General features: G+C 61.8%; 5 protein-coding genes across 13 annotated transcripts; 2 read left to right on the forward strand and 3 right to left on the reverse strand.

The window, feature by feature from the left end:
* The first annotated feature begins 1,471 nt into the window (after positions 1 to 1,471).
* SFRP5 (secreted frizzled related protein 5) lies at positions 1,472 to 5,490 on the forward strand. Its single transcript, XM_064431021.1, has 3 exons — positions 1,472 to 2,004; positions 2,656 to 2,733; positions 3,095 to 5,490. The coding sequence occupies exons 1-3, from the start codon at positions 1,485 to 1,487 to the stop codon at positions 3,433 to 3,435; spliced, it is 939 nt and encodes a 312-aa protein (XP_064287091.1). The 5' UTR covers positions 1,472 to 1,484; the 3' UTR covers positions 3,436 to 5,490.
* Positions 5,491 to 6,491: 1,001 nt separating this feature from the next.
* ZFYVE27 (zinc finger FYVE-type containing 27) lies at positions 6,492 to 11,398 on the reverse strand. Of its 2 annotated transcripts, XM_064431019.1 has the most exons (12): positions 11,132 to 11,398; positions 10,984 to 11,054; positions 10,729 to 10,915; positions 10,501 to 10,596; positions 10,199 to 10,311; positions 9,362 to 9,492; positions 8,928 to 8,999; positions 8,742 to 8,762; positions 8,430 to 8,574; positions 8,088 to 8,134; positions 7,531 to 7,612; positions 6,492 to 7,310 (listed from the first exon to the last, which is right to left on the reverse strand). In XM_064431019.1, the coding sequence occupies exons 1-12, from the start codon at positions 11,326 to 11,328 to the stop codon at positions 7,246 to 7,248; spliced, it is 1,227 nt and encodes a 408-aa protein (XP_064287089.1). In that variant the 5' UTR covers positions 11,329 to 11,398; the 3' UTR covers positions 6,492 to 7,245. The 2 variants fall into 2 exon arrangements, with proteins under 2 accessions (XP_064287089.1, XP_064287090.1); XM_064431020.1 differs by lacking the exon at positions 8,742 to 8,762.
* A 1,472-nt stretch (positions 11,399 to 12,870) lies between these two features.
* On the reverse strand, positions 12,871 to 15,510 carry MARVELD1 (MARVEL domain containing 1). Its single transcript, XM_064431035.1, has one exon. It carries the CDS (start codon positions 15,287 to 15,289, stop codon positions 14,762 to 14,764), a length of 528 nt encoding a protein of 175 aa, XP_064287105.1. The 5' UTR covers positions 15,290 to 15,510; the 3' UTR covers positions 12,871 to 14,761.
* Positions 15,069 to 17,422, forward strand: AVPI1 (arginine vasopressin induced 1). 8 transcript variants are annotated; one of them, XM_064431030.1, is made up of 3 exons: positions 15,069 to 15,208; positions 16,128 to 16,479; positions 16,560 to 17,422. In XM_064431030.1, the coding sequence occupies exons 2-3, from the start codon at positions 16,199 to 16,201 to the stop codon at positions 16,618 to 16,620; spliced, it is 342 nt and encodes a 113-aa protein (XP_064287100.1). In that variant the 5' UTR covers positions 15,069 to 15,208; positions 16,128 to 16,198; the 3' UTR covers positions 16,621 to 17,422. The 8 variants fall into 8 exon arrangements, with proteins under 8 accessions (XP_064287100.1, XP_064287102.1, XP_064287104.1 ...); XM_064431032.1 differs by having other exon boundaries at positions 15,073 to 15,208; positions 16,188 to 16,479; XM_064431034.1 differs by lacking the exon at positions 15,069 to 15,208 and adding an exon at positions 15,476 to 15,764.
* Positions 17,423 to 17,577: 155 nt separating this feature from the next.
* PI4K2A (phosphatidylinositol 4-kinase type 2 alpha) lies at positions 17,578 to 25,193 on the reverse strand. The gene is made up of 9 exons (XM_064431023.1): positions 24,459 to 25,193; positions 21,775 to 21,975; positions 21,383 to 21,514; positions 21,145 to 21,298; positions 20,488 to 20,549; positions 19,967 to 20,066; positions 19,576 to 19,709; positions 19,226 to 19,285; positions 17,578 to 19,104 (listed from the first exon to the last, which is right to left on the reverse strand). Exons 1-9 carry the CDS (start codon positions 25,032 to 25,034, stop codon positions 18,943 to 18,945), a joined length of 1,581 nt encoding a protein of 526 aa, XP_064287093.1. The 5' UTR covers positions 25,035 to 25,193; the 3' UTR covers positions 17,578 to 18,942.
* Between the last annotated feature and the right edge of the window lie 132 nt (positions 25,194 to 25,325).

The following is a 25,325-nucleotide window of genomic DNA, read 5'->3' on the forward strand; positions in this document are numbered from 1 at the left end:
CCCGGCCTCCCTCTGCCTCTGCTCCCAGGCCTCACCAGCCCTTCCCAGCCCAGCTCCCATGGCAATTACACCCTGCCCAAGCCCATCCATCACGGATTAGCTATTTTCTATCAGCATTTATCTCCAGACAATCTTACTCCTGCCGTGACAGCCTGATGCCTCGATCACCCTCCCTGCTGCTACCAGGCAGCCCTGATAACAGGCTGCTGTATCTTATCGGGGCCCCGGCAGTTACACATTAATGGTGCCATCTCCGGGGCCGGCTGGGATGAGCCCAGCCCACCCTCGGGCTGGAAGCGAGCGTCCCTGGGTGATGCAGTGGTGGGTGCTGAGCACACAGGGCATGGGCAGGGCAGGCAGGCTGCAGGGAAGGGCAGGCTGTGCAGCTGAGGTTCCCAGCATCGCCCCAAAGCAGATGTACCCCAGCAGGGCTGGGGGGACAGTCCCTGCCCCCAGCCCAGGGCAAAGAGCAGCTGCTATCACTGCCGGCACTGGACTGTTTGCTCGATGGCCCATTAACAGAGCTGCCTTATCCGGTGGGCAGGGGCCAGCGGCAGCCCTAAGCCCGTTGGCCAGGCAGGGGCATCGATCATGGGAAAGGGAGGGGTGCCCCAGATAACCCCTGCAGACAAATGGGTTTCTAATGGGGTCTTAAGCCTTGCACCCCCCGTCTCCAAGGGAATGGGGGAATGTCATCCGGGCAGGACCCTCACGTCACTTGGGCTCTAGCTTTGCCCGCAGCCTGAGCACTGCAGAGCCTGGGTGCAGGCCCCTGTTGGAAGGTGTAATCCCAGCTATCCTGTGCCAGCAGACCATGGGCTGCCCAAGGTGCATGCTGGCAGAACCATCCATGAGGAATAAGGACCCCATGCCCATGGCATCGCCTTGTTGATGGCACACCTGGCACCTGGGTACAGGAGCCCTCCCAGGGCTGCAGCGTGAAGCCTCTTCCTTAAACCCCAGCACCCCAAGGACACTGTCCTGGGAGAAAAGAGTAGGGAGTGGGGTGGCACAGGGCAGGAAGCAGGGTCCCCTGCCCCATGACAGAGTGTGCCTCTGGGGTGCTGGGTGGGATGGGGGCAGCGGGACTGGTGAATAATGGGGGCAACTTGTGGCCACAACACATCGCCATGGGACAGGCGAGCCAGTCCTGCTAGAAAGCATCACCCCAGGGCACACAGAGCCAGAGTGGACTGGGGGTGCATGCAGGGGGGCTCCCCGGGAGGGCGAGGGGCATTGCAGCACCATGTGCCAGGGAGGGAGGGAGGGAGAGAGGGAGGCAGCAGCGGTGCGGGCAGACCAGGGGGAGCAGGGGGCCAGCCCCGGGGGGCCCGGCAGGCAGAGCAGATTGGCTGCCGGCGAGGTCTCCAACCTCCTTAGAAAGGGCAGCGAGCGTGGGAGGCGCTAGGGGAGCAGGCAGGGCGCCCAGCGCGCTCCCGTCCCGCTCGGCAGCCGCGGCCGGCAGCGGCAGGCGCGCAGCGGCGATGCCGCAGGCGGGCTCCCGGGGCACGGCGCTGCTGGCCCTGTCGCTGGTGCTGGCAGGGTCCCTGGGCGGCGGGCAGCACTACGACTACTACGGCTGGCAGCCCGAGAGCCTGCCCCACGGGCGCTTCTACGGGCGGGAGCCGCAGTGCCTCGACATCCCGCCCGACATGCAGCTCTGCCGCGACGTGGGCTACAAGCGCATGCGGCTGCCCAACCTGCTGGAGCACGACACCATGGCCGAGGCCAAGCAGCAGGCTGGCAGCTGGGTGCCCCTGCTCGCCAAGCAGTGCCACACCGACACCCAGCTCTTCCTGTGCTCCCTCTTCGCCCCCGTCTGCCTTGACCGGCCCGTGTACCCCTGCCGCTCCCTCTGTGAGGTGGTGCGTGACTCCTGTGCCCCTGTCATGGAGTCCTACGGCTTCCCCTGGCCTGAGATGCTGCACTGTGGCAAGTTCCCCTCCGACCACGAGCTCTGCATCGCCGTCCAGTTTGGGAACAGCAAAGCCACGCCGCCGCCAGGTAAGCGGGAAGGGTTCTGTGGTGGGATGGGAGTGCATGTGGAGCCCTGCGCAGCCATCCCCTCACCCCTCAAAGCACAGCCCAGGACACCGGTGTTGGCCAAGGGCTCTGTAACAGGGCAGGAGCGGGCACGGGATCAGCTTTGCCTGGGCACTCACTGCCCTGGAGCACGGTGCTCCCGGCTGCCTGCACAGACTGGGATGAGGAAGAACACGGGATGAGGTGGGAGCGCTGTGTCCCTCTGCTGCCGCCGGGTCCCATGTCAGCAGCGAGAGAGCGTGCTGCACCTGCGGCTGCCAGCCCACACCGCTGCTGCAGGGTGGCTGTCCCCTCAGCAGGAGAGGGGACATCGCCCCAAGGCAGCCTAGGGTCAGGGTCAGGGCTGTGAGAGCCTTTAGGCTGGGACCGCCCTTACTGTTGCTGTGCTTCGGAGTGCCAGCATCTGATGGGAGGGTGTCCCCACATCTCTCCCCCTCCTGGGGGCTGGCCCTGGCCAGCAGGGTGCTCTGTGCCTCTCTGCGTCACCCCAGCACAGCTATCTAGGGGGCAGAGGAGCTGCTGGGGCTCTCCCAGGCGTGTCCCCGAGGAGCTGGCCCTGGTGACAAGTACCAGCAGCATGCAGCTGTGACAGTAACTGGTCTCTCCCCGCAGTGTCCAAGATCTGCACGCAGTGTGAGATGGAGCACAAGGCGGATGGCATGATGGAGCAGATGTGCTCCAGTGACTTTGGTGAGTGCTGGGCTCTCCTTCCCAGCCCCCCTGGACAAGGGTCTGCCTCCCCCGGGTCTGACAGCTGGGGTGGGAGTTGGCCAGAGGGTGGGGTTGTGTGGGGACAGCCCCATGGGAGACCCCTGAGCCATTCCCTTGGACCCTTCATGCCAGGGATGGGAGCACCCCAGGAGAAGACATTGGTGGGGGATAGGAAGAAGACATTTGGGAGAGTCACTGGGGGCCTCTGCTGGACCCCCCCAACACCCCCTTTCCCCTCCCCACTCAGTAACCTCCCCAGAGACCCCACCAGGGATGTGTGGCACCCTGTCCTGCCTGTCCCAGACCCTCCCCTCCAGCAGTGCTCCCTTCCCCCACGCAGTGGTGAAGATGCGCATCAGGGAGGTGACGGAGGAGAACGGGGAGCGGCGCCTGGTGGCTGCCCAGAAGAAGAAGGTGCTGAAACTGGGCCCGCTGAAGCGCAAGGACACCAAGAAGATGGTGCTGCACATGAGGAACGCAGGTGCCTGTCCCTGCCCCCAGCTCGACAGCCTCAGTGGCAGCTTCCTGGTCATGGGCCGCAAGGTGGGCGGGCGCCTGCTCCTCCTGGCCATCTACCCCTGGCAGAAGCACAACAAGGAGATGAAGTTTGCAGTCAAGTTCATGTTCTCCTACCCTTGCCCGCTCTACCACCCCCTGCTCTACGGGGCTGGGCAGCACTAGGGCTTTTTGCCCACTCTGCCCTTTCCCAGAACTCCTGCACTGGCCCAACATCCCACCCTGGCCTCCCTAGCTGCACCCCAGGACCTCAGCTCTGCTCACCTCAGCCCCTTGGTTGTGCCCCAGAGCCCAGCTCTGCACCTGCAGGATTCCCTGCTGTATTTATGGGAGCCCCGATCCACAGCCAGGACACCTGCCTCCTCCCGAGAGCCCTGCTCTGCACCCCTGGGACCCTGTTCTGCTCCAAGGGCCCTCACCCCTGCCCATGAGCTTAGTCTGGACCCAGGACCCTTGTTCTGCATGCTTGTGAGCCCTGTTCTGTACTGGACATCCTTGTCTACTCCCAGATTCCCCACCCAGAAGCCCAGAGACCCTTGCTATCATTTAGGATCCCTGCTTGGCCCTCTTGGCTACACCTGTGACCCCTGCCCTGCAGCCATGTCCTGTGCCCAGCTCCCTCATGATATGCCACAGACCCTCAGCCCCCAGTCCCTATCCCAGCCCACCAACACATCCCACACCCTCAGCTGGAGCTCACATCCAGCCCTGGATTATCTCACCTTCCAGAGATCCAGCCCAGCCCCTCTGTTCCCACAGACTGAGTCCCTCCAGACCGAGCACCCAGAGCTGCACAAACCCTTCCTGGGCTCCCCCACTCCCCGCACTGTGCTCAGTCTGTGAGGGGGGTGCACCTCCAAGTGCCCCAGACCAGCCCTGCTGCACCCCTCACCCCTTGCCCACCACCACCAGAGTAAATTATTCCAGCCCAGAGAAGTCTGTGTGCCACTCACTGCAGCTCATGGGTAAGAGTCTCTTGGGGCTCCTTCAGGGACCCCAGAAGAATGGGAGGGGGGTTCCAGTCCTGCCCATGGATTGAGGCAGCCTGAGCAAGGTCACCTCAGATCTGGCTGAGCCCCACCCCAGGCGCTGAACCTGGGCAGTCCAGCCAAGCCAAGGGATGTAGCTCCTCGTGGTCACAGGTATCCCTGGAGACTCAGGCACCCCTGCCACTCCAGGGAGCCTGGGAGGGCATTGAGATGAGTAGGATGGGGGGACAGAGCCATCACTGCTGCTGGAGCCTCACAGCTGGGTTTGGCAGTGGTTTGCCAGGGAAGTTTTTTCCTTTGTCACCCCAGGGGATAAATCCATGGTCTGGGAGCTCACAGCACTTGTGAGAAGCCTGGCACTGAGCATCACAGTGGGCAGATACTGCACCAGGCAGCCTCCAGCCCTGTCCTCCCCACCCCATATCATCTGAAGTCCTCTCTGCAGCTCCCTGCCAGCCCTGCTTGGCTGCCAGACCTCTCATGCCACAACCTCCAGCCTTTTCCAAAATGATTCCTCAGGCCACCCACCTGCACTAGCCAGGACCTTCCCAAAAGCCCAAGGAGCAGGGCAGCCCTCAGCCCAGCCCCTCTGATGGCAGCAGGGGCTGTCCCTTAGCTCAGCTGCCCTCCCCAGTCCCAGCTGGCAAGGGGGCAGCTTGAGTGACCCAGAGGTGTTCCAGGTGTGCTTGTATCCAGTCATCCCAAGGGGTGAGGGGCCGAAGGTGCCTGCCAGGGCATTTATCCAGTGCCTGGCTGCCTGACACTCTTCTCTTGGGAGCTGGCCCAGCCTCAGGGAGCCTCCTGGGACAAGGACATTGAGGCTGCAGGATGTCTGCACCCCTCCTCTTCTGGCTGACAAGTGCACTGTGTGCCTGCCCTGCTCTGGGGTGACCTCTTCTCACTCTGCCCTCCTCGGGCATGGCCTTGGCCCCACTGGTCACCCTCCAGAGCCCCAAATCCCCCACTCTGGCAGGGAGAGGTGCCTGTGCCCCTGCCCCACAGCCAGCCAGGAACATGGGCCAACCAGTCCCTGCCCCAGCCTCGCACCAGGAATGGGCCCTGGGAAAAAAAAGGGCCCTCCCTGGCCACTGGGAAAAAATTGGAAAAAAATTCAAATATTATTAGGTTTGTTCAGAGCTTGACTGCGGAGCACACTTACATAGGAATAAACACTGTCAATTACAACATTTTATTGCAAAGCTTAAAAAGCATAAATAAAACCCCATCTCCCACAGCCTAAGTTTATCTGTAGCCCTTTGTATTCTGTGTCATTAGCATCTTCCCAGAGAGTGTTCAGACATACATGGCCATAGTGTTCATTGCTCCAAGTGTTTTTTTCTAGACATATTCATGGCCCCTCTGCCTCCCACTGTCAGCTGTCTGAGCAAGCTGACCCCTCCCAGCCCAGTAATCTCCCATTGCAGACACCCCCACAAACACACCCCCAGCTCTTGCAGTGCTACACAGCCCCCTCCCCAACGTTACAGCTGCTCCACTGCCCCCACTAACCGCTCAGCCCTCTGCACACCCAGCACAAGCCAGACACCCTCATCAGCAAATGCCAAGTCCAGCTTTTCTCCAAATTTCCATGTGAAGGAGTTTATGAGCCCACAGCCAAGATAAGTGTTGAGGCTGCCTGTCACATAGGAGCTCTCACACTGGTGGGAGGTAGAGATTGCAGAGAGGTTTGGGTTCCAGCAACTTCTCAGACTAGTGGGTGTCACAGCCTGGTGGGCACTGGCCCCCCAGATTCCCTGGCCTGGGGGAAGCTGCAGCTGGCTGGCAGGGACCCAGGCCACGGCTGCTCCCAGCTGCACAGCAGCCAGGGTCACATTCCTGGCATAGCTGGGAGCTTTGCTGTTCACACAAGGAAAGGTCATCCTTGTGCACACAGGCAGCTGGTGGGACCACCACCCGGGAGGGCAGGGGAGCAGCAGCCACGGGAGGCAGAGGAAGCTCAGTAGCTCCTGTCAGAGCTGAGGTGCTCCCTGGCTCCAGCCCAGCAGGATGCAGCCCTGGCACAGCTGACAGGCAGCTGCACACAGCTCTGAGCAGGGGGCAAACAAGGCTACAGCGGGACAGAAGATGGGAATTCCAGTAAAGCATGGAGAGCTGATGGCACAGGAACACCATTTCTCCAGGAGCACCTGCAGGACAGCAGGGCCAAAACACAGAGGTGTCAGAGAGACCTGGGACTGGGACAGCTTTTACTGGTATGACACAAGAGCCAGCTGAGGACAAGAGATTTATTGGTCATTCTCTATATGCATTTATATATTAATTTGTAGTAGAAAGCAGCAGTCACTAAGTGCACAGAGCAGCACCAACTCCTGCTTTTTGTCACACTGGAGACCCAGCCACACAGCCCAATCCAAACTCATTCCCTTTCCTCCTCTGGGTTACAGCCAAATTCAGGGGGAAAAGACTAAACCTGCAGGCAGTGAGGCTGAGGAGCACAGGAGTGACTAGCAGAGTCTCAGCTGAGCCAGGATGAAAGACCTAGCTAGTCTAGACCCCAAAGGATGCAGGAGAAGCTCTGAACTGATCCCAAAAATACAGTCACTTGTAGCACAGTGCTGGGAAAGGTAGGGACAGAGCCCTGAGGTTGTTCTGCCCCACCGAGGAGGTGAAGGCAGGACCACGAGTAGGAAGGATGGCTCTTCCATCACTGAGCCAGGCCAAAGGGCCTGGGCAAGCACGTGGCAGGGCACAGCAAGTGCCAGAGAGCACCCAGGGCTTGGAGCAGCTGCAGGGATGGGGCACAGCCGTGGGCAGTGCTCCACCACAGCGACCCAGCTGGTGCATGGCAAGGAAGGCTGGTCCGTCCAGCCTGGCGCTGGCAGGAGGAGCACAAGTGCAAGCATCCTCTGGCAGGGGAATGCCGTGCTGGGATCCAAACACTCCAGGCTGCCAGTGGCAGGGGTGCCTGCCCGCTGTCCCAGGTGTCAGGCAGTGCAGGACACAGGAGGTGGCTGGGCCTGTTTCATCACTTGATGAGCACCTGGTTGCAGAGCGCGCACACGAACACTGTCTCCTTCTGAGCCTCCGGGGCTGGAAAGGAAAGTAATGTCACAGATGATCCCCCTTTCCCACCAGGAGCCAGGGACCCCAGCCACAAAGCTGCTTCTAGAGCTGCAAATTCATCACTGCTCTGTCCTGAGCCAGGCTGTGCTGGGAACATCCTGTCCACCCTCCCCACCAGGGCTAGGGTAAACCCCTGGGCAGACAGAAAGGGGGAAGCAGAAGCTCTTCCCTCCACCTTTCAACTCACCCGTGGCTCCCATCACAGCCTTGGGGACTTTGAAGGAACAACACCTGGAGCAGAAGCTGTTCCCACAGTTACTGCAGCTCCGCTGTGGAGAAAGATGAAGGTGAGACCCAGATGTGTATCAGACCAAGCCAGGAGTAAGTGAAGGGGGTCCAAAGTCTATACCTCCTCCTTCTGACCACTGCCCACAGACTGAGTGCCAAGCATTACACACAGGGCTCAGATAAGGCAACTGGTCATTCCCACTAGCAGATCCATGCTCTACTTCACCACAAAGGCCACAGGAAATGGACTAAACCAGGGCACAGAGCAGGTACCTTCCAAATAGCATGTAGGTTTAGCCTGAGGCAGCTTCCAAAGGAGTAAATGGACAAATGCTCCACAACACAAGGGATCCCTGGTGCCATTAGGTGTGTGACAACACCCAGCATTTAGCTGAGGTCATCTGGGCTGTGACTGAGGCCAGACACCTGAGCTGGAGAAAGCTGGGGCAAGCCAGACATGAGCAACACCTCAGCCCCAGGTGCAGACAGCAAGCTGGGGCAGAGCCGAAGACTCACCCTCTTCTTGAGCACAGAGAAGGTGGCAGCACAGCCTGTGCAGTTCCCTGAAAGAAAGAGAGCAGAGGTCAGGCAAGGCTCTGCTGCCTGGGGCTGCAAGTGGCACAAGAACATCTACAGCTGCTGTAAGGGCTCAGCTCAGAGATGACATTGCTGCATCCTTGCCCTTCCTAGGCGTGCTGGGACCATTCTCCCCATGGAAGGTGGAAAAGGTCATTGGAGGTGTCACCACCTAGCAAGTACCACACCACCCTCTCACTCCCAGTCCTGTGGCCACCACTGGAAGCAGCACAGACCCCACGCTGCTGAGCTCCCCCAGGAAGCACCTGCTGCCAAACTCACCGAAGTTGTTGCTGGGGTAGCGCTTGCGCAGGCGCTCGGTCAGGCGGGACACCTTGCTGCGGATCACCTCATTCTTGCTCATAAAACCATTGTCTGGGAGGCTGAGGTCAAAATCTGCTGAGCACTGAGAGCTCTCATCATCCTCCTGCAGAGAGCAGAGCCAGCTGAGCACAGCAGGGTGGCTGGGGCACACTGAGGGCTGCAGGCATCCAACAAGCCAGGTGCTCCAGCTGGCATTTCTACAAGCCACTGGCAAACCAGGCAAAGCTCCAGCTGGGAGCAGATACCACACCCTGGCATGGCAGTACTCACCATGACCAGCAGCTGGTTCTCCTTCTCCCGCAGCATGGGACAGAGAGGAGAGTGAGGACACACAGATTCAGAGGCACCCAGCCCCACAGTCACTCTCTCTGAGCACCCAGTTTGCCCAACAAGGTCTTTGTCCCTTTCCCACCTCAGCTGCCCTGCAGGCACAGCCCACCCCAACCAGCCTCAAACCTCAATTGCATCTTTGAACTCTTCATCAGGTTCCGCCTCCTCTGCTTCCTCCACACTGCCAGGGGTAAGGTCCTACAAGAGATTCACAAAGCTAGTCCTGCTGCTCCCCTGCCTCTGTTCAAAGGTGGCCCCACATTTCTGAGCAGGTTCCAGCACAATGGATCTGGCCCCAGGCAGCCTCACAGGCAACACAAGTGTCAGAAGGTGAGGTGAGCCCCTGCCTCCTCAGACCACATCCTTACATGTGGCAAAAGGACTGAGCCAAGCCCCCAAGGCAGAGAGCAGCATCCCAGTAACTCAGGAGTGGCTCACAGGCTTCCAGCAAAGCTGGCAGCTGGGAGAAGTTTGTATGTAGAGGGACACAGACATGGTCGGACCCAAGAGCTGACTCTGCAGCTCCCACCCCACAACTGCCAGCCCTGCCCCTATCTCACCTCTGCACTGGTGGGGGTGGGGGTCCGATCTGGGGCAGCAGCTGGTGGCAGGGGTTCAGCAGGCTCTGGAGTGCTCTCGAGGGGTTTGGAGCCCACACACTGCTCGATGGAGGCCTTGAGCTCCATGATCACTGGTAAAGAGGGGAACACAGCTGGAGCAGAGTGGCATTTCCCTACTCCCAGCCACACCACGCAAAAGCCAACTGCAAGACCTGACCTCCAAGGTTCAAGGTGGGGCATTGACATGTATCATTCACTCATCAGATGTCTTGAGCACTCCTCTGTTCTCACATCAAAGTTAGGGCAGAAAGGAAGCTCCCTCCCCACCTGCCCAGCTCAGGACAGGGAACGGCAGGGGCCAACATCACAGCTCAGACACATCCAACACTCCTGCAGCACGAGCCACGGAAGAGGGCTCCTCTCCCTTCCAATGACATGTTTTCAAGCCTGTGTCATATACTGCCACAGGCACTGAATGTGTCTGAAGTCCTGAAGAGCACAGTCAAGGATCAAGAGGGATGGAGAGGCTCACACACAGCCTGCATTGACAGACCCTGGTTTGCCACACCACAGAGAAGGGAGTGGCACCTGGGCTGGGACACACATCAGGAGAGACTCTCACCTCCAACAGCTGAGCCCCAGGACCATACCCCCCACCCTGGCTGCTGAGCACCACCCCTAGGACATCACTGCCTTCACGGGGGGTCAGGGTCTACGGCAGAGCCTGACATGGGACAGTGGGATCATGTGAGGGAGAGGTCCAGGGAAGGATCCCCGGCTTCAGAGGGCCTTTCCCCAACCCATCCCACACAGGGCACTTCCAGCCAGGTCTCATACCTTGGTAGAACTGGGTGTTGCCCAGAAAGAGGGTGCTATTGAGGATGGCCAGGACCCAGCAGAGGGGCAGCAGGTAGAGGACACAGACAGTGCCCAGCAGCACCCCATAAAACCTGTGGAAAGCAGCAGGATACTGCGGTCAAGTCAGAGCAACTCACATAACAGCATAAAACTCCTTCCCTTATCTGGTGTTCCATCTGTTCTCTCCAAGCAGCAAACAAATCAAACACAGCACCGCAGGCCTGGCTGAGCCCCTTTCCCCACCAAGCCCACCACAGGGTGCCCGACCCAGTACTACTCACTGGGAAGAGACAGTGGGGTTCTCCCAGTAGAGCACACGGTACACTGCCTCACAGCTGCAGCACATCCCGTTCAGAAACCCCTCCAGCTGGATCAGGCTAAGAACGAGACAGTCACAAAAAAACCCCACAAACACACACCCTCGTTCCCCACATTCCCGCAGCCTCCAGGAAGCCTTTCTGGCTGCAGAGGCCGCGCCAGTCCCACGCTGGGGGGGCGCAGGGACTCACAAGCTCTTGACCTGGGCGATGGCCTCCTGCCGCGAGAGCTGCACCTTGCGCAGATCCTCCCTGCGGATGCTGTGGTACCTCCTGCGCACCAGCTCGGGCTCCGAGGGCCGGGCCCGGCACGTCTCTTGCAGGTAACCCAGCAGGGCCGGCACGGCCACCAGCAGGGCCAGCACCGAGTACCAGGCGGCTGCAAGAGGCGGGACAGCGTCAGCCGGCGGCTCCGGGAGCGGCACCAGCCCCGAGCCCGAGACGCACCTTGGCCGAGGGTGAGCAGGAGGAAGTTGAGGCCGAGGCAGACCAGGAGGGAGCACACAGGCCGCTGCCACCTGCCGAGGGGGGAAGGCCAGCGACGTGAGGCCCCGGGCACGGTCCGGGTCTCGGTCCCGGCCCAGCCCGCACCTACCGCAGTAGGGAGCGCACACCCTCGGCGGCGTCCCGCAGCGGCTCCAGGTAGAGCTCCAGCCGCCGGTAGCTCCGCACCAGCTCCAGCAGGTCGAAAGCAGCGGCGGCCTTGGGCGGCGACGGCTCCGGCGGGGCCTCAGCAGCTCCCGTCGTCCCTTCGGGGCCGCCTGCCGCCGCGTCCCGCTCCACCGCCTGCATGACGGGACCGGGAGCGGAGCGGCCCCGCCGCGCTCGGCCCGACCCCCGCGCGCTCCCGTGACGCGGCCGGGCGCGCCGTGACGCCGCGCGCGGCCAATGGGAGCGGCGGGCGGGCGCGCCCGGAGCCCCGCCCGCGGCGGAACAGGCCCTCCCGGCGCCCCGGGCCGCCCGCGCTGCCAGCCGCCCTGCCCGCCGGGCCCGCGGGACGGCTCCAGCCGGAGTCTCGGTGGGCACGGTCGAGACACGGGGGCCGGCCCCGGCCCGGTCCCGATTCGGGTCTGCTCTGGTGTGGGGCTCGGTCACAGCCTGGATCCGGTCCCAGTGCAGGGCTGGGCACTGATCCGGGTCTAATCCAGGTTCAGGGCTCAGTCTCGGTCTGGGTCTTGGCGTGGCCTGCATCCAGCTGTGCCGGTCTCGGTGGGTTTGTCCCCATGAGGTTGCTGGGCCACCTGTCCCCGAGGAGAGACCAGGGAGCAGCCTCACACCCCGAGTCCCTGGAAGGGAGCAGCCTCACACCCCGAGTCCCTGGAAGGGAGCAGCCTCACACCCCGAGTCCCTGGAAGGGAGCAGCCTCACACCCCGAGTCCCTGGAAGGCAGCAGCCTCACACCCCGAGTCCCTGGAAGGCAGCAGCAGGTTCCGCACAGGCCCGTGAGCGTGGCTGGCAGCTCATTCCCTGCCCCTCCACACCCCCACAGCATCCCAGCTCTGGGTGCGCTGACACTGCCCTGCCCAGCACCTGCAGCCCTGCTCGCACTGCTCGGGGCACCATGGGCTGTCCTAAAAGGTGCTTGCAGTAGAGCAGGGATGCTGGCTCCCAGGGATGCTCTGGGGATCCTGGGCTTCGTCTGATGCCAAAAGTTGTAACCTTGTTCTAACCCTACGCTGGCTCTTGGACAATGAGGGCACAGTGCTGCTGCCGACTGCCTGCAGCCTCTGATGAACAGGGCATGTGTCCCAGGGGCAGAAGGCTGGGGACCCAGCGACACCCCAGCTGCAGGTCCAGGTCCAAGACTCAACTCTGTCCCAAGAGAGCACCCCAGAGCTGCAGCCAGTCTGGGGAGATGCAGGCAGCCCTCCATTGGCCCCGACCCACCAAGGGGCAGTCAGTGTGTACATGACTGCCCAGTGCCCTGGCCCTGGGACAGAGGGCCCTTTCAGCACGGAGTGACAAAGCCCTTCGGAATGCAACTACATCCTGCCCTCAGTACATGCCATAGCCAGAGCCTTGGGGACTTGGCCTCCCTCTGCTCTGTCCGGAGCCCCATGTGAGCATCAGGCTGTGCCCAGTCTCTGGACAGGCAGCAGGGCCAGGGATAGTCCCTGCCCCCAAGGGCAGAGGCTTAAGCCTCTCCAGTAGCAGCAGTGGCTCAGCATGAGGGAGCCTGCCTGTGACCCCAGAGCACCCCAGGACTTCGTGACCATGGCCAGAGACTCCAAGCAGAGAGGCCCCAGGGTGCAGGGCTACAGAGCTGGGTGTGATCTCAGCTCAGACCTCACACCCAGCAGGTCCCAGCCCCAGCACAAAGCCCCAGACACCCAGTGAGCGCCAACATTGCTTTATTTGGAAGGTGAATCCATTGGCGCCTGAAAGGAGGCTGCACGGGGATAGAGCTGGTGTGACAGACAGGGCTGAAGAAAGCCAGGGGAAGGCACTTGTGGTGGCAGAAGCACCGAGGGCATTTTGGACAGCCTGGGCCAAGGGCTGCACCAGAGTAAGGCAGGGGCAGGCAGTGTCAGGGACCAGCCTTGACACAGGGCACAGACAGCATGTCCTACCCAAGGAAGGGCTACATGGCCTGGGGCTTGGAGGGCCCCTGAGCATGATGGGGCATGCACTGGGACAGCACATCATGATGGAAGTGGTGACCCAGTACCAATGCCAGACCCCTTCAAGCACCCAGGGGAATCATGGCTGCTGCTCTCCACCTCAAAAAAGGCACCAGGGAACCCCAGCAACAGGCAGCTGTGGCCAGCTGCTGGGGACACCCATATCACTGATCTAAGTCTATGCAGAGACTGGAGCAGACCGTCCCTCGAACTGGGAGCAGTAGAGAGGACCTGCCTCCAGGCAGGGTGAGGAGGGCTTGTGGCAGGGCAGCCCTAGTGCAGTGCTGCTCCAAAAATTCTGTCTCTGGCTGTCCATTTCTCTAGTCAGCCCTAAGTGGCCTCGTCAGGACTTGACACCTGGTGGGTTCTGGAGGCTGATCCAGGGCTGCGCTGGCTCCAGTGCCAGTGTCCTCTTCTGTTCTCCAAGATAGGCTGTGCTCCTACAATGCCTGGCCCCAGCTCCCCAGCACAGCCATGCTGCAATGCCCACCCTTCCCCTCCACCTCACCACAGTCTCCAGGCACTGCCCACTCCCAGAGAGTCCAGAGATGAAGATTGTCCAGGATGATAAATCAAGTGCAGCAGAGACAGGCAGGGCTGCAGGTTGGTCTCCAGAACCATCAGCGAGGCTGTTTCTGTCCCTTTTGGAGTAGCCTGGTTCAGTGGCTGGTTCAGTGGCTCTGGGTGGCTTGGAGCCACAAACCTCTCTGGAGGGACAGCGGGAGGAGACAACAACCCCATGACTGGCTCCCCTCAACCTCTGGGGCACCTGGCCCCATCCCAGGACTGCACAAACTGCAGGGCTGGAGGAATTCACCCCCTGCCCAGGGTCACAGAACAGGTTACAGCTCCACTTGTCCTTCCTCTCTCTCCACAGCAATGGAGGCCTTGCTGCCCTTCTCAGTCTCCAAACTGGACTGGGGTGATGCTGGATGTGGCTGTGCAGTACCTGGGTGTCTCCACACCCCTTGAGTGCAGGGCAGGGAGGCACGGAGCCCTTTGCAGCTCCAATAAGATAAAGGATGTTTTCAGGCCAGACAGAAGGAGGGGCCCAGGCTGGGGAAGCCAAGTTCAGAGCCTCCCTTAGGGAATTGTGGAGGCGCCATGCAGCTGGAATGACAACACAGAGCTGCCAGCAGGTCAGGGGGGTTTATGCCCATCCAACTCCACTAGGCACTGCTGCCCCCAGCTCAGCTCCCCCAGGCGTCCCCCCTCTACCCCAGGGAATAGTCAGCACCCACCTGAGCATGCAGCATCTGCAAGACCAGGGGCAGGGGATTTTGGCTTGAGTCCTAGGGGCGCTCCCAAAGATTGGTGTCCCTCTTAGGGGCTCTCCATTTGGCTCCTTCCACTTGCAGTACCTACATCTGTCGAGGGCTGGGAGAAGGGCCTGTGCAGTGGCTGGGTGTCCACGCTGCCTCGGTGCGCTGCAGGGGAAGCCGTGCTCCGCGAAGGCCTCTGTCTGTCCGTCCGTCTGTGCAGGAGTCTCTGGAGGAATTGCAGTGCAGTCAGCCAGGAGGGGATGGGGCGCCAGGGTCGTTTCATCCCAAAGGCAGGCTGTGTTCTGTCTGCGGCTGAGAAGGGGAGCCGAGTGGCACGGGGTCTCAGATGATGTCTCGCTGGTCCTGGCAACGCCGCAACAGGCAATAGAGCCCGGAGAAGAGGTACAGGCAGGCAGTGATGCCCCCGCAGATGGAGGCGCTCAGGTAGGCACTGTACAGGCAGTGCTGGCTGTAGCCCGGCAGGTTGCAAAAGCTTCTCTGCTTGGCCTTGTGACCCATGATGCCAGTGGCAGCTGCGTAGAGCCCCACACCCAGTGCCAGGTCGTGCACCAGGTTGGTGAGGAGCCAGCGGGAGCCCAGCCAGGGCACCAGCTCCCAGCGCCCCAGCAGGCTCAGCCCGAAGAGGGCCAGGGTGAGGAGCCAGATGAGGACGGCGGCAAACAGAGCGAAGTGGGCCGCCCCCTCGTACTTGTGAGCCGCTACCGTCACCCAGAAGGCAGCGCCCAGAGCCAGCTGCCCCAGGCGCAGGAGGCCCAGCGGGCTCCGCAGGTAGGCGCGGTGGAGGCTGAGGGAGCCGCGGGCCGGCGGCCCCGGCGGCGGCGGCACTGTCGGGGGAGCCGTGCGGGCCATGGCGCGGCCCTGCCTACTCCGGCGCGGCTCGGGCGGGACTCAGGGCCCCGGCAGCGACTTCCTCCCTGACTGCTGCCAAACATCTGGCACTTAGCGGTTCTCCCCGCGCGGGGCCTCTCCCCTCTCTTCCCCGCCCCGCCGCACCTCCCGCCAGCCCATCGGACAGCCGAGGGCTGCGTCGGGCGGGGATCGCCGCGCCCCTCCCGTCCCGCTGCCGCCGGGGCGGGCCGCAAGGCGGGGCGCGAGGGGCGGCGGGAGGACGGGGAAGACAGCGACCGATGCCGGCGGCGGGGCCCGGGGACAGCGCTCCGGGACCCCGAGCGGCGGCCGGCGGGGGGCGCGCGCCGGGGTTCCCCTTACGTCACCGGGATTCCCCTCGGAGCGCAGAGCGGCGGCACCCCGCCCGTGACGTCATCCGCGCCACGTGGCCTCCCAGCGAAGGGGCAGCCGCGCCCCTCGGCGCCGATTGGCCGTGGTAGGGGGAGGTGGGCGGGGACTGGCGGGGGCGGGGCCGGCGCGCACGGTGAATGAATGGGGCGCGCGGCGGCGGCGGGACCCCGGCGCGGCGGCGCGCAGCGGGCCCGGGAGCGCAGCGGGCGGCAGGCGGAGCCGCCAGCGCCAGGTCTGTGCGAGGGGCCGCTGCGTGCGGGACAGCGCCGGAGCGAAAGTGGGTCACGGCGGGGCCCGGCGCCCCAGGCGGGGCGGGACCGGACTTGCGTGCCCCGGCCCGAGCCGGGGCGTCTCCCGCGTTCCCGGGCGGCCACGCCTGTGCGGCTGGCCCCCTGCCCGGCGTCCCGGACCGCCCTTCCCCCGACGCCTCCCCTTCCTCACTGGGCAGCCGCGCCGGATCCCGGGGGAGGCGGACCGGAGCCTGACGCCGACTGTTCGGTGCCCGCAGCGGCCAGGGCCATGGGCACTCCGGCCTCGGTGGTGAGCGACTCTCCGGGACGGGCAGCGCCCTCAGCCCGCGCCCGTAAGCGGGCCACGGCCAACATCTTCCAGGGCGTGGGGCTGCGAGAGCTGCGGAGCCTGTTCCGGAGCGGCGGGGCCGAGCGGCCCGAGGAGCGCGCCCGCCTCGTCTGGCGGTACGCGGGCCAGCGGCGCATGGCGCGGGCCCTGCGGCGGCTGCGGCGGCGGCGAGCCCAGCCCGGCGGCGGGATGGCAGCGCTTCGGCGCTTCCAACACCTTCGGTAGGTACGGCCCGCGGCGGCGGGGCAGGCGGGGGAACTGCGGCCGGGCCAGGCCGCTAACACACACCTCTTGCCCGTAGGATCGCGGAGAAGAAGCTGGAGGGTGAATGCGGGGCCGAGACGGGCTCGGGCTCCATGTAGCAGCGCTGAGAGGCTGGAGAGCGGCTCCCCAAGGTCCCTAAGTGTACCGGGCGGGTGCAATGAATGGTTAATAAAGGGTAGACAGTGGTGGTGGGTGAGGCTCTGGTTGTGTCCTGCTCATCCCTGAGTAGCAGAGCCATGGTCCAGGCTGTTGTACAGCACCTAGTGCAAGGGGAACAGCCCCACATCAGAGGTCAGGTTGGAACAGACCTGTGGGTCCTCTATTCCAGCCTCCCTGCCTCCCAGCATCCTAGAGCAGATGTCACAGGATCACAGCCAGATGGTTCTTGAATATCTCTTGTGAGGGAGACTCTCTGGGCCAATCTGTTCCAGTGCACAGTCACACAGTAACTGCCCTGGCACAGTCACAGGGACAGCTGAAGAACAAGCTACATGCTGCCCTTCATGAGAAGGAACACTAGGAAGAGAGAACACAGATTCTCCAGGTTAAGATTTCTCTGCTGGAAGAGCAGCTGGCCAAGCTGGAAGAGTGTAGCACCCAGGAGAACGGAGCAGTCATGAGGGACATTCTGAAGCTGGAGGAGCTGAAGCAGGAGGTATTCAGCCTCGCTGCCAGAAGAACAAAACTCCAAGCCATGGTCCTGTGGCTGAAGGAGGAGAAGCAGCTACAGGGAGCAGACTTGCAGTCTGAATGTGGCCACTTGGAGGAGGAGAAGCAGCAGCTGAGCAGCCTCATCTCCAGCCTCTAGAGCTCCCTCTCCAAGAGCCACTGGGCCCAGGAGAGACTGGAGCAGGATCTGCAGACAGAATGCCAGGAGACAGCTTGGGCAGCTGGTTGCCCTCAAAGTCCAGCATGAGCAGACAGGAAAGGAACTCTGTCCTGCAGCAGCTCCAGCAGTTGCAGGCAGCCAGTGCATCCCTGTACAGGTACACATGGATACCAGCCATGGGCTGAGGAACCCCAACCTGCTCTAGGGTGCTGCAGAGGCACAGATGTAGCCAGCTCAATGGCAGCTCTGTTATTCAGACCGTTGCATGGTTTAAATACATTACATACATTTCTACAGTGCATTAGAACAATACATTTTGGGTCAGTCAAATGCAGCTGGGCCTGGCTGGGGAGATGGGATCTCCACTGCTGCCCCCTCTGTGCTTACACAGCCAATGCTGCTCCATTGAAGGAGACAAAGCAGCTGCTCTGCCTTCCCAGGTTCACCTGCCTTCACCCCTCTCACTCCCCAAAGATGGGCTAACAGAACAACAGGACCCAACTCTGACTTTTCCCAGCAGCCTGAGAAGTCACAGCTCAAGGCAAGCAGGTGCAGGCAGCAGCCCTGGTGCTGTTTGATACAACACAAGCTCAGCAGCTGCTGGTGAGAGGGGCTCCCTGCCTCCCCAGCCACAGCAGGCCTGCGAGATTGTCAGCTCCAGGGCAGGCAGGAGTCCATGCTGGTCCCCTAGTGCTCCCACCCATGTGGCAGAAGAGCCCCTCCAGCCCTTCCCTGGCAACCCCTGCCCCTCAGAGGGTCCCTAGGCACAGACAAGGCTGGCACCATGCTGGCTGCACAGCAGCCAGGGAGCTTGCTGGGAGAGGAAAGAAAGTCAAGCGAGAGCAGCTATGGAGATGAGGCAGGAAAATGGACTGGGGCAAAAGGGGAGAGCTCCCATGGGAGAGCTCTGCGAAGCCACCTGCCCTTCACAGGGACAAGCCAGCACTTTCTTTGCCTTAGTGTCTAACTGCACCCAAGCCAGTCGCATGTGTTGTCCCTCTTATGTCCCCTCCTCGAGCTCTAGCCAGAGAACAGCCGTTCATTGTGGTCCCCGCTACGCCAGTGGGCAGCAGGAACTCCCCCTGAGGAAAGCAGCGTGCACGGGGTTGGGGCACTGGAGGGACAGTGGAGTACAGCACACCCTCAGGGAAATGGAGGGAGTATCACCTACTAAAGGCCTTCCCAGCCTGGCAGCTGGCATGGCGGGGAAAAAAGGGCCAGTGGCTGGTGTAAGGGGCTGGACGGATCCTGGCTCAGGTAGCCCGTTCATCCCAGCCCAAGCAGGGGTGCTCAGAACCACATGCAGGCCAAGGAACAGAGGCAGCAGCAGGGTCCCAGCCGTACCACAGTTCCTGGTAGATTCCCACACCTCCCCCTGGCCTCTGCCCCAGGCAGGGCACCAAGCTCCCATGGAGCTGGGGAGGGACCATGCCCATGCTGCCCGGCTCCTCCAGTTCAGCTGCAGGTTCCTCCAGTCGCATCTGCTCGCTCTACCCTGAAGGTCGAGTCCCAGCCACAGGAGCCAGCAGTGGCCCAGCTCCTCTCGCAGTGCTAGTCCGAGGTGGCCAAGCCCTGCCCGTGGCTCCCACAGCTACCACCATGAGAAGAAAGGCTTCCGGCTCTGGAAGCTCTGCGTGTAGGACTCACTGGCGGAGCGCTGGTGGGAACGCGCGGTTTCCACAATCACAGGTGGCATCTGAACCAGGTGCAGTGGACTCTTCCCATCTTTCAACGCCTGAGTGAGGTTCAGGATCTGTATGGCACAACAGAGCGATGCTGAGCGACACAGAGCATCCACTCCAGCACCCTTCCTGCCACAAAGGCGGGACAAGGCTTCCTACCTCAGCCATCTGTCTTAACTCTGCACAGCTTACCTGGCCTCTCATGACAGCAATCTGCTTGTGGAACTGTCCCCTGTCAAAGCCAGGGTCTTTCTGCAAGAGAGAGAGCAAAGAACACAATGAGATCCACTCTCTGCTTCATGCAGTGAACAAGATGCCTATTCCCCAAGTAAGCCACATCCCCTGTCCTGTCCCATGGATTTCGTGCTTCTCCCACATTGAATCTTCAGCTTCTGGCAGAAGGATAACCCTGCTGTGTCTCAGCCCAGAAACACTGTCAGGAGCTTGACCATCTCTCTGTCCCTGCAACCTTGACAGGGAGCTCCCAACACCACTCCCGCTTTTCCTCCTCCCACATCATCTTCACCCCTCCTCCAGCTCACCTTGAAGAGCTCATACAGATCTTCCTCCAGGTCCTTGACAAAGTTGGGGTCTGAGATCTTGGGAAGAATCAGGTCCTTGATCTCCTGTGAAAAGGGGATTTTGGCCTGGGGCAGCCATGCCCAGTAGAACGGATCTGTGGAAGAAAGCAGGAGACATTAGAACTGGGGAAAGCAACACATGATACCACATGCCCCTGGGTGCTAGATTCCCTGCATCTGGGACACAGGGTTCTGCATCTGCCTTCTACAGCCTCTGCTGAGGAGCTGCTTGTGAACCCAGAAGTTGCAGAGGCACAGCCCTAGCCCTCTCCTCTGCAATCCTTGAAAAGGATGCCCAAGCATGGAGTTGTATGGCTTGCCACGGGGCCTTGGCACAGCCTGAGGGACTCACATGCTCTCCAGGAGTCCGGGTGTTTCAAGGGAAAGGCCAAACCATTGTCTATAGCAGCCAGCTTGATGATGGGCTCCTTCACCACCACCCAGTCGCTGTCCTGGAAGGAAGTGAAGCATGTCACAAGGAGGTCCTCCCAGCAGGAGCAGTCTTCTCGTACTCCCTGCAGCCCCTGGCTACCACAGAGGCACAGCAGCCTCTTGCCTGTAGCATGGCACCTTAAGCACAGGGAAACATAGTCTGCTTTGGGTGGGAAGGGGGACAAAGCTGTTTCCCTCCCAGGTCTCACTCCAAAGTCCAGCAACGCCAGTTTTCCCCACAGAGTTCAGCTGCATCCTCATGAAGTCCCACTAGGCCACAAGCCACCAACACAAATGGTAACAAAAGGCCCAGGGGACAAGATCAGGCCTCAACACACTTGGAAACCCAAACCAGATGGGCAATTCCTGTCCTGCCTGCCAAGCTGGCAGCTTCCAGAAGCAGAGTCCCCGTGTTGGCCCTGTCCAGGAGCAGCCACTCACCCGCACGCCCGCGCTGTCCAGGGGACAGTCATACTTGATGAGCCAGTTGTCATTGCCCCGATCTGCAGGGAGATAGAACCAGCTGTGTCAGCACCAGGGCCTCCCTGCACCAGGCTGGGCAGAAGACTATTCCTCCCCTGACCCAGAAGTGAGACAGACACATTTTAGGCACAAACTCTCAAAGCCCTTAAACTTGCTGCAGGCATGGGGAGCCACATCAAGCCCCTAACAGACAGCCCTAGAGGTCCACATATCACCAGTTCCCAAGAGAAAGGTCAGCCTGCAAGCCCCAGAGTACAACCTCAATCCCTTCCAGCCTAGCAGAAACTCAAGACCACGGTGTGAAATGGGCTATACGGGAGCACAGTTAGTGCTGGATTTCTGGATGTCCCTGCATCCTCACAGTTGGCAAACTTTCACCTGAGCACCATGGTAGATCCAGACCTGCCAGTAAACTGGCCAGCAGCCAGAGCCTCAGGTGGTGAGCAGCCCAGCAGCTGCACTCTGCCTAGAGGCAGATGTCACCTGGCAGCAACCGAGGGGAGAGGAGTTTCGGGTGCAGGGAAAAGCCATCCAGACCCTACCTCCCTCCCCTTTTTCCAGCACGGCAGGACATGGAGGAGCAGGCAGCATGCAGTGGCAGGCAGCTGGGCCTACCTGTGTTCCTGATGATGTAATCCAGCACCACCAGCCGCTCGAACTGCAGCAGCAGCTGCCGGTTAGTGTTCTCCGGGAGCGGCTCGGCTTCAAACCGCCGCAGCCAGTAGTCTGCATCCTTGTAGCCTTCCACAAAGAGCTGGAAGGAGCCCACCTGACGCAAGGACAGGCTGCATTACAGGAGGCCAGAGAGGCCAGGGAGGTGCTAAGAGGCGGGCGTGGAGGCTGGCAGCCCTACCTTGGGTGGCAGACCAATGCGGTTGAAGCGCTGGCCAACTTTCGGCACCTTCTCCAGGGCCAGCCTCTTTCCTCGGGACTTCACCCTGTCAATGGCACTGTAGTTAAAGGTCTCGCTGGCCAGATACACCACCTGGAGGGACACCAATGAGCACAGTCAGCAGGGAATGCTGGCAAATCACAGGACTGCCAATCACAGGACTGCCCAAAAAAACCAAGTCACAGCATTTCCAGAGCTCTGCCCAGCCCAAGGATCCCCATGGTTTGAGCAGGAACAGTCCTAGTCTAGAGCACTCCATCTCCTAGGTCAGCAGTGACACAAGGTGCAAGCAGAGCTGTGTGGAAGCACACGGAAGCCTCCCCAGAAGAAGCCCCCAGCAGCTGTCCCCTCACCTTTGTGCGGGGAACAATGTTGAGTTCCAGTTTCTGGTCTACCAGGCTGGCACCTGCCTCTGACAGGTAGCCCTGGTTCAGGACAAGGCAGTCTCTCCCAAAGCAGCATGGGCAGCACAACTTCTGCAGCCACTTGGTCCACTTGGGGTTCAGCTGCCCATATGGCTCCTCATTCTTGGGCTTGAAGACGCCAATGATTTTCTGTGAGTGGGAGAGAAGAGGCCTGAGTCCAGGAAGCTGGCAGAGATGGGACACTTTCCTCAGCCTACAGTGGGGATACTAAGGAACAGGTCCAGAACTGCCCTCATTAGCATAATGACCAGCCTCCTGGGACCAGGCAAAACCTCACAGCTCCTGGGAGGGAGGTAGGCAGAGCTGGGAAGAAGCCCTCTCCAGCCAGTATCCCATCCCACAAGAGCAGAGTGCTGCCCAGAGACCTTTATACCCAACGTGAGTCCCAAAAACCACCAGTGATGATGCAGTGTCCTGGTAAACACATCAGTCTCATTCCCGTGACCTTTGGATGGCGGGGGAGAGCTACTGCTCATGGTTGGTCATTATGTCCACACAGGAAAGGGCCAAGGATAGCAATCCCTGCCCTGGCTCAAAAATCCAGTGAACAGAGCTGATCCCAAACTGACCAGAGGAAAAGGACCATAACAGCTGAGCACCTGCAGGACCCCTGAGGAGCCAGGGCTCTGGGCTGGGGAGTCCAGCAGAAGGGCTGCCTCTCTGGATACATTGTGGATGAGAGGGCACAGGCAGCTCCAACTGGCCACCAGCAGCTCCCAGCCCCTCAATCCAGCCTCACACACATGCCAACCCGACAGTGGGGACAGCAGCATGGGCACCCCACTGCTGCAGAGGGCACAGCAGCCGTGAGTGGGGCACTGAGCCAGCACTGCCACAGCACACAGGTGAGAGAAGGGCTGGGACAGGAGCAAGGCCACCTGTCCCCAAAAGTCAGGCATCCCTGGGGGCATGGCAGTCCCTGCTCTGGAGTGACTCAGCAGCACATGCAACCAGGCCTTCTGCCCATGGCTACTGCCAGCCCTGGCCTGAGTGGGCATCACTTCCCCAAGCTGAGCTCCTGCCAGAATGTGGAAGAAGAACATGAGTCCCAGTGCTTCAGCAGGGAACCTCAATGCCAAAAGCCAGGCCACAGCAAGCAGAACCAAAGCTTTGTCCACCAGGAAGGCAGAAAGGAAGGCTTTGAGGGAAGAGGATCACTTGAGCCATGTCCAGATCACATGGTGGAGCCACTTTCCCCAGGCAGGCAGGAAGGCAATCCCCCACACGGCTGTCACACGACTGTCAGTATATCCAATATCCACCCTCAGATATCAGCCTGCAAAAAGGCCTGTCAGGAGCTCTGGCAGCATGGAGCCCGGTGCTCCATGGAACCAGTCCAGCAGAACAAGGCCCAGCCAGGCAGGGATGGCACGGAAGCAGAAACCAGAGGCCTGGCAGCACAGCATCCCCTTCCAGGCAGCCCTGACAGGGAAAACAGGTCTGCCTGGTGCCAGCAGCCAGGCAGGGAGCTGGCCAGCACAGAGCAGCACTGGGGTGGTCACAACCACTGGGGCTGGGCAGCACAGCCTGGAACAGCTCAGGCCCCAGCAGCCTCAAGGGAAATAATCAGAGAATAAAGTTTTTCCCCCCAATATCTTCCCCCTGCTGCCCACATTATCTACATGCCGCGCTCTCTCCCGTGCCAGCAGTGGGATGTTTTTGGTAACCCTGGGCAGCAATCACAGCAACCAGTCACACACCACACTTGCTGGCAGCAGGATAATCTGGGGAACCTGCCAGCTGACAGCGCCAGCAGTACACAGACTTTGGCTCCTCACACCATGCTCCAGCAGCCATCCTTGAGTTTGGGTCTCCTGCAGCCAGGCAGCCTCCAGCCTGCAATCCCCGAGCAGCTCATCTGGCTGCCCCCTCCAGGTCTCATATTGGGTAAGAGCAGGGAGCTGGGCTGAGGCACAAACGAGTATTTCCCCACACGCCATCAGCTGAGCTGGGAACTGACAGCTTCCAGGAGCCAGCTTTCACCCAGAGAGGGAAAACTAGGACACGCCAGAGACCACAGAGCTCACTCCTGATTCCCTGGAAGCATCCCAGCCAACACGTGGCAGGGGAGTCACAGGAAACAGCAACAGCTCCAGTAATTGGGCAGGGAGCAGCAGGTCACAAGACAAGCCAGCCCGTGCTGCACACTCATCCTGTCAGTGGCACACAGACAGACAACCAGGTCTACAGGGAACCAGCTGCATGGCAAGGACTTTCTCTCCACCATACCAACCACACAGCCACAGAGAAGACAAAAAAACAGTTCAAAAAACCAGGCCAAAACCAGCTCAGCCCGCAGAGGCACAGCCCCGGGGCTGGAGTCACTGTGTGATGCTGATGCACGGGCCTGCGGGAGGGGGCGACCCTTTCTCTTTGGGCACAAGAGGCTGAAGCAGCACTTGGACGCTGCTGCCCCGCACTCTCGCTGCCGGTCCCGCTGTTCTTCCCCCCGGGGAGGCTCAGACCCGCTCCGGTCGCTCCCACCAGCCCTCCGCGGCCGGTCACTCCCGCTAGCGCCCCGCTCCCGGCCGGTGCCGCTCAGCCCACCGGCCTCCGGAGCGACGGGGGCGGAACCACCCCGGGTGGGCCACGCGGGGCCAGGCCGAGCTCACCCCCTGCGGGTCCTTCACGAAGTAGCTGCCGCTGGAGCCCTGCGAGATGCGCTCGGGGAAGATGCCGCGCTCGCTGGCCAGCTCGGCCCGCCGCACCACGTCGGCAAACTCGGGATCCTCGGGGAAGTCGTTGCGTTCCCGCTGCGCGGCCGCCGCTGCCGCCGCCGCTGCCGCCGCCGCCGCCTGGGCCTGCGCCTGGGCCTGCGCCGCTGCCGGGCCCCGCGCCCCGCGCTCCAGCAGCGGCTGCCGCTCGCGGTCGCGGCCGCCGGGGGAGCCGGGAGGGGAGGGCGGCGGGGGCGCAGCGGGCGGGAGGGCGCGCACGGCACCGCCCGGCAGCCCGTAGTCGGGGCCCTGCGCCCTCTCCGGCGACACCAGCGGGCTCGTCTCGTCCATCGCGCCGCCCGCCCGGCCCCGCCGCGCCGCCGCTGCCGCCGCTTCCGCTTCCGCTTCCGCCCGCGTCACCGCGCCCCCCGGGCTGCTCCGCCCCCCGCCGCACCCCATTGGCTGCTCCGCCCCGGGCCGCGCCGCCTCCGGCCCGGCCGCTGCGGCAGGAGCCGCGGGGGCGGCTGCGGACATGGCACCGCTGGGGCTAGATCAGGAGCTCTCGCGCCTCGAACCGCTCGTTCGGGAGCCCAGCGTGTCTTCGCCCCCCGTACACCCCCGCCGTGGCGGCTGGCGCCGGTGCCCTACACAAAGATGGGCGCTCTGGAGTGGCCGTGCCCATTGCTGCCCTTTACAAAGATGGCGGCAGGGCGAGGGCGCTGCCCCCTGCAGCCATGCCCGCGGGGGTGAGCTCCTTGCCCCACACAAAGATGGCGACCGGCGAGGGCGTGCTGCGCAGCTGGCCAATGAACAGCCGCGTTGCTA

Source organism: Passer domesticus, chromosome 8 (genome assembly GCF_036417665.1).
Source record: "Passer domesticus isolate bPasDom1 chromosome 8, bPasDom1.hap1, whole genome shotgun sequence".
In the NCBI taxonomy this organism is placed as follows: domain Eukaryota; kingdom Metazoa; phylum Chordata; class Aves; order Passeriformes; family Passeridae; genus Passer; species Passer domesticus.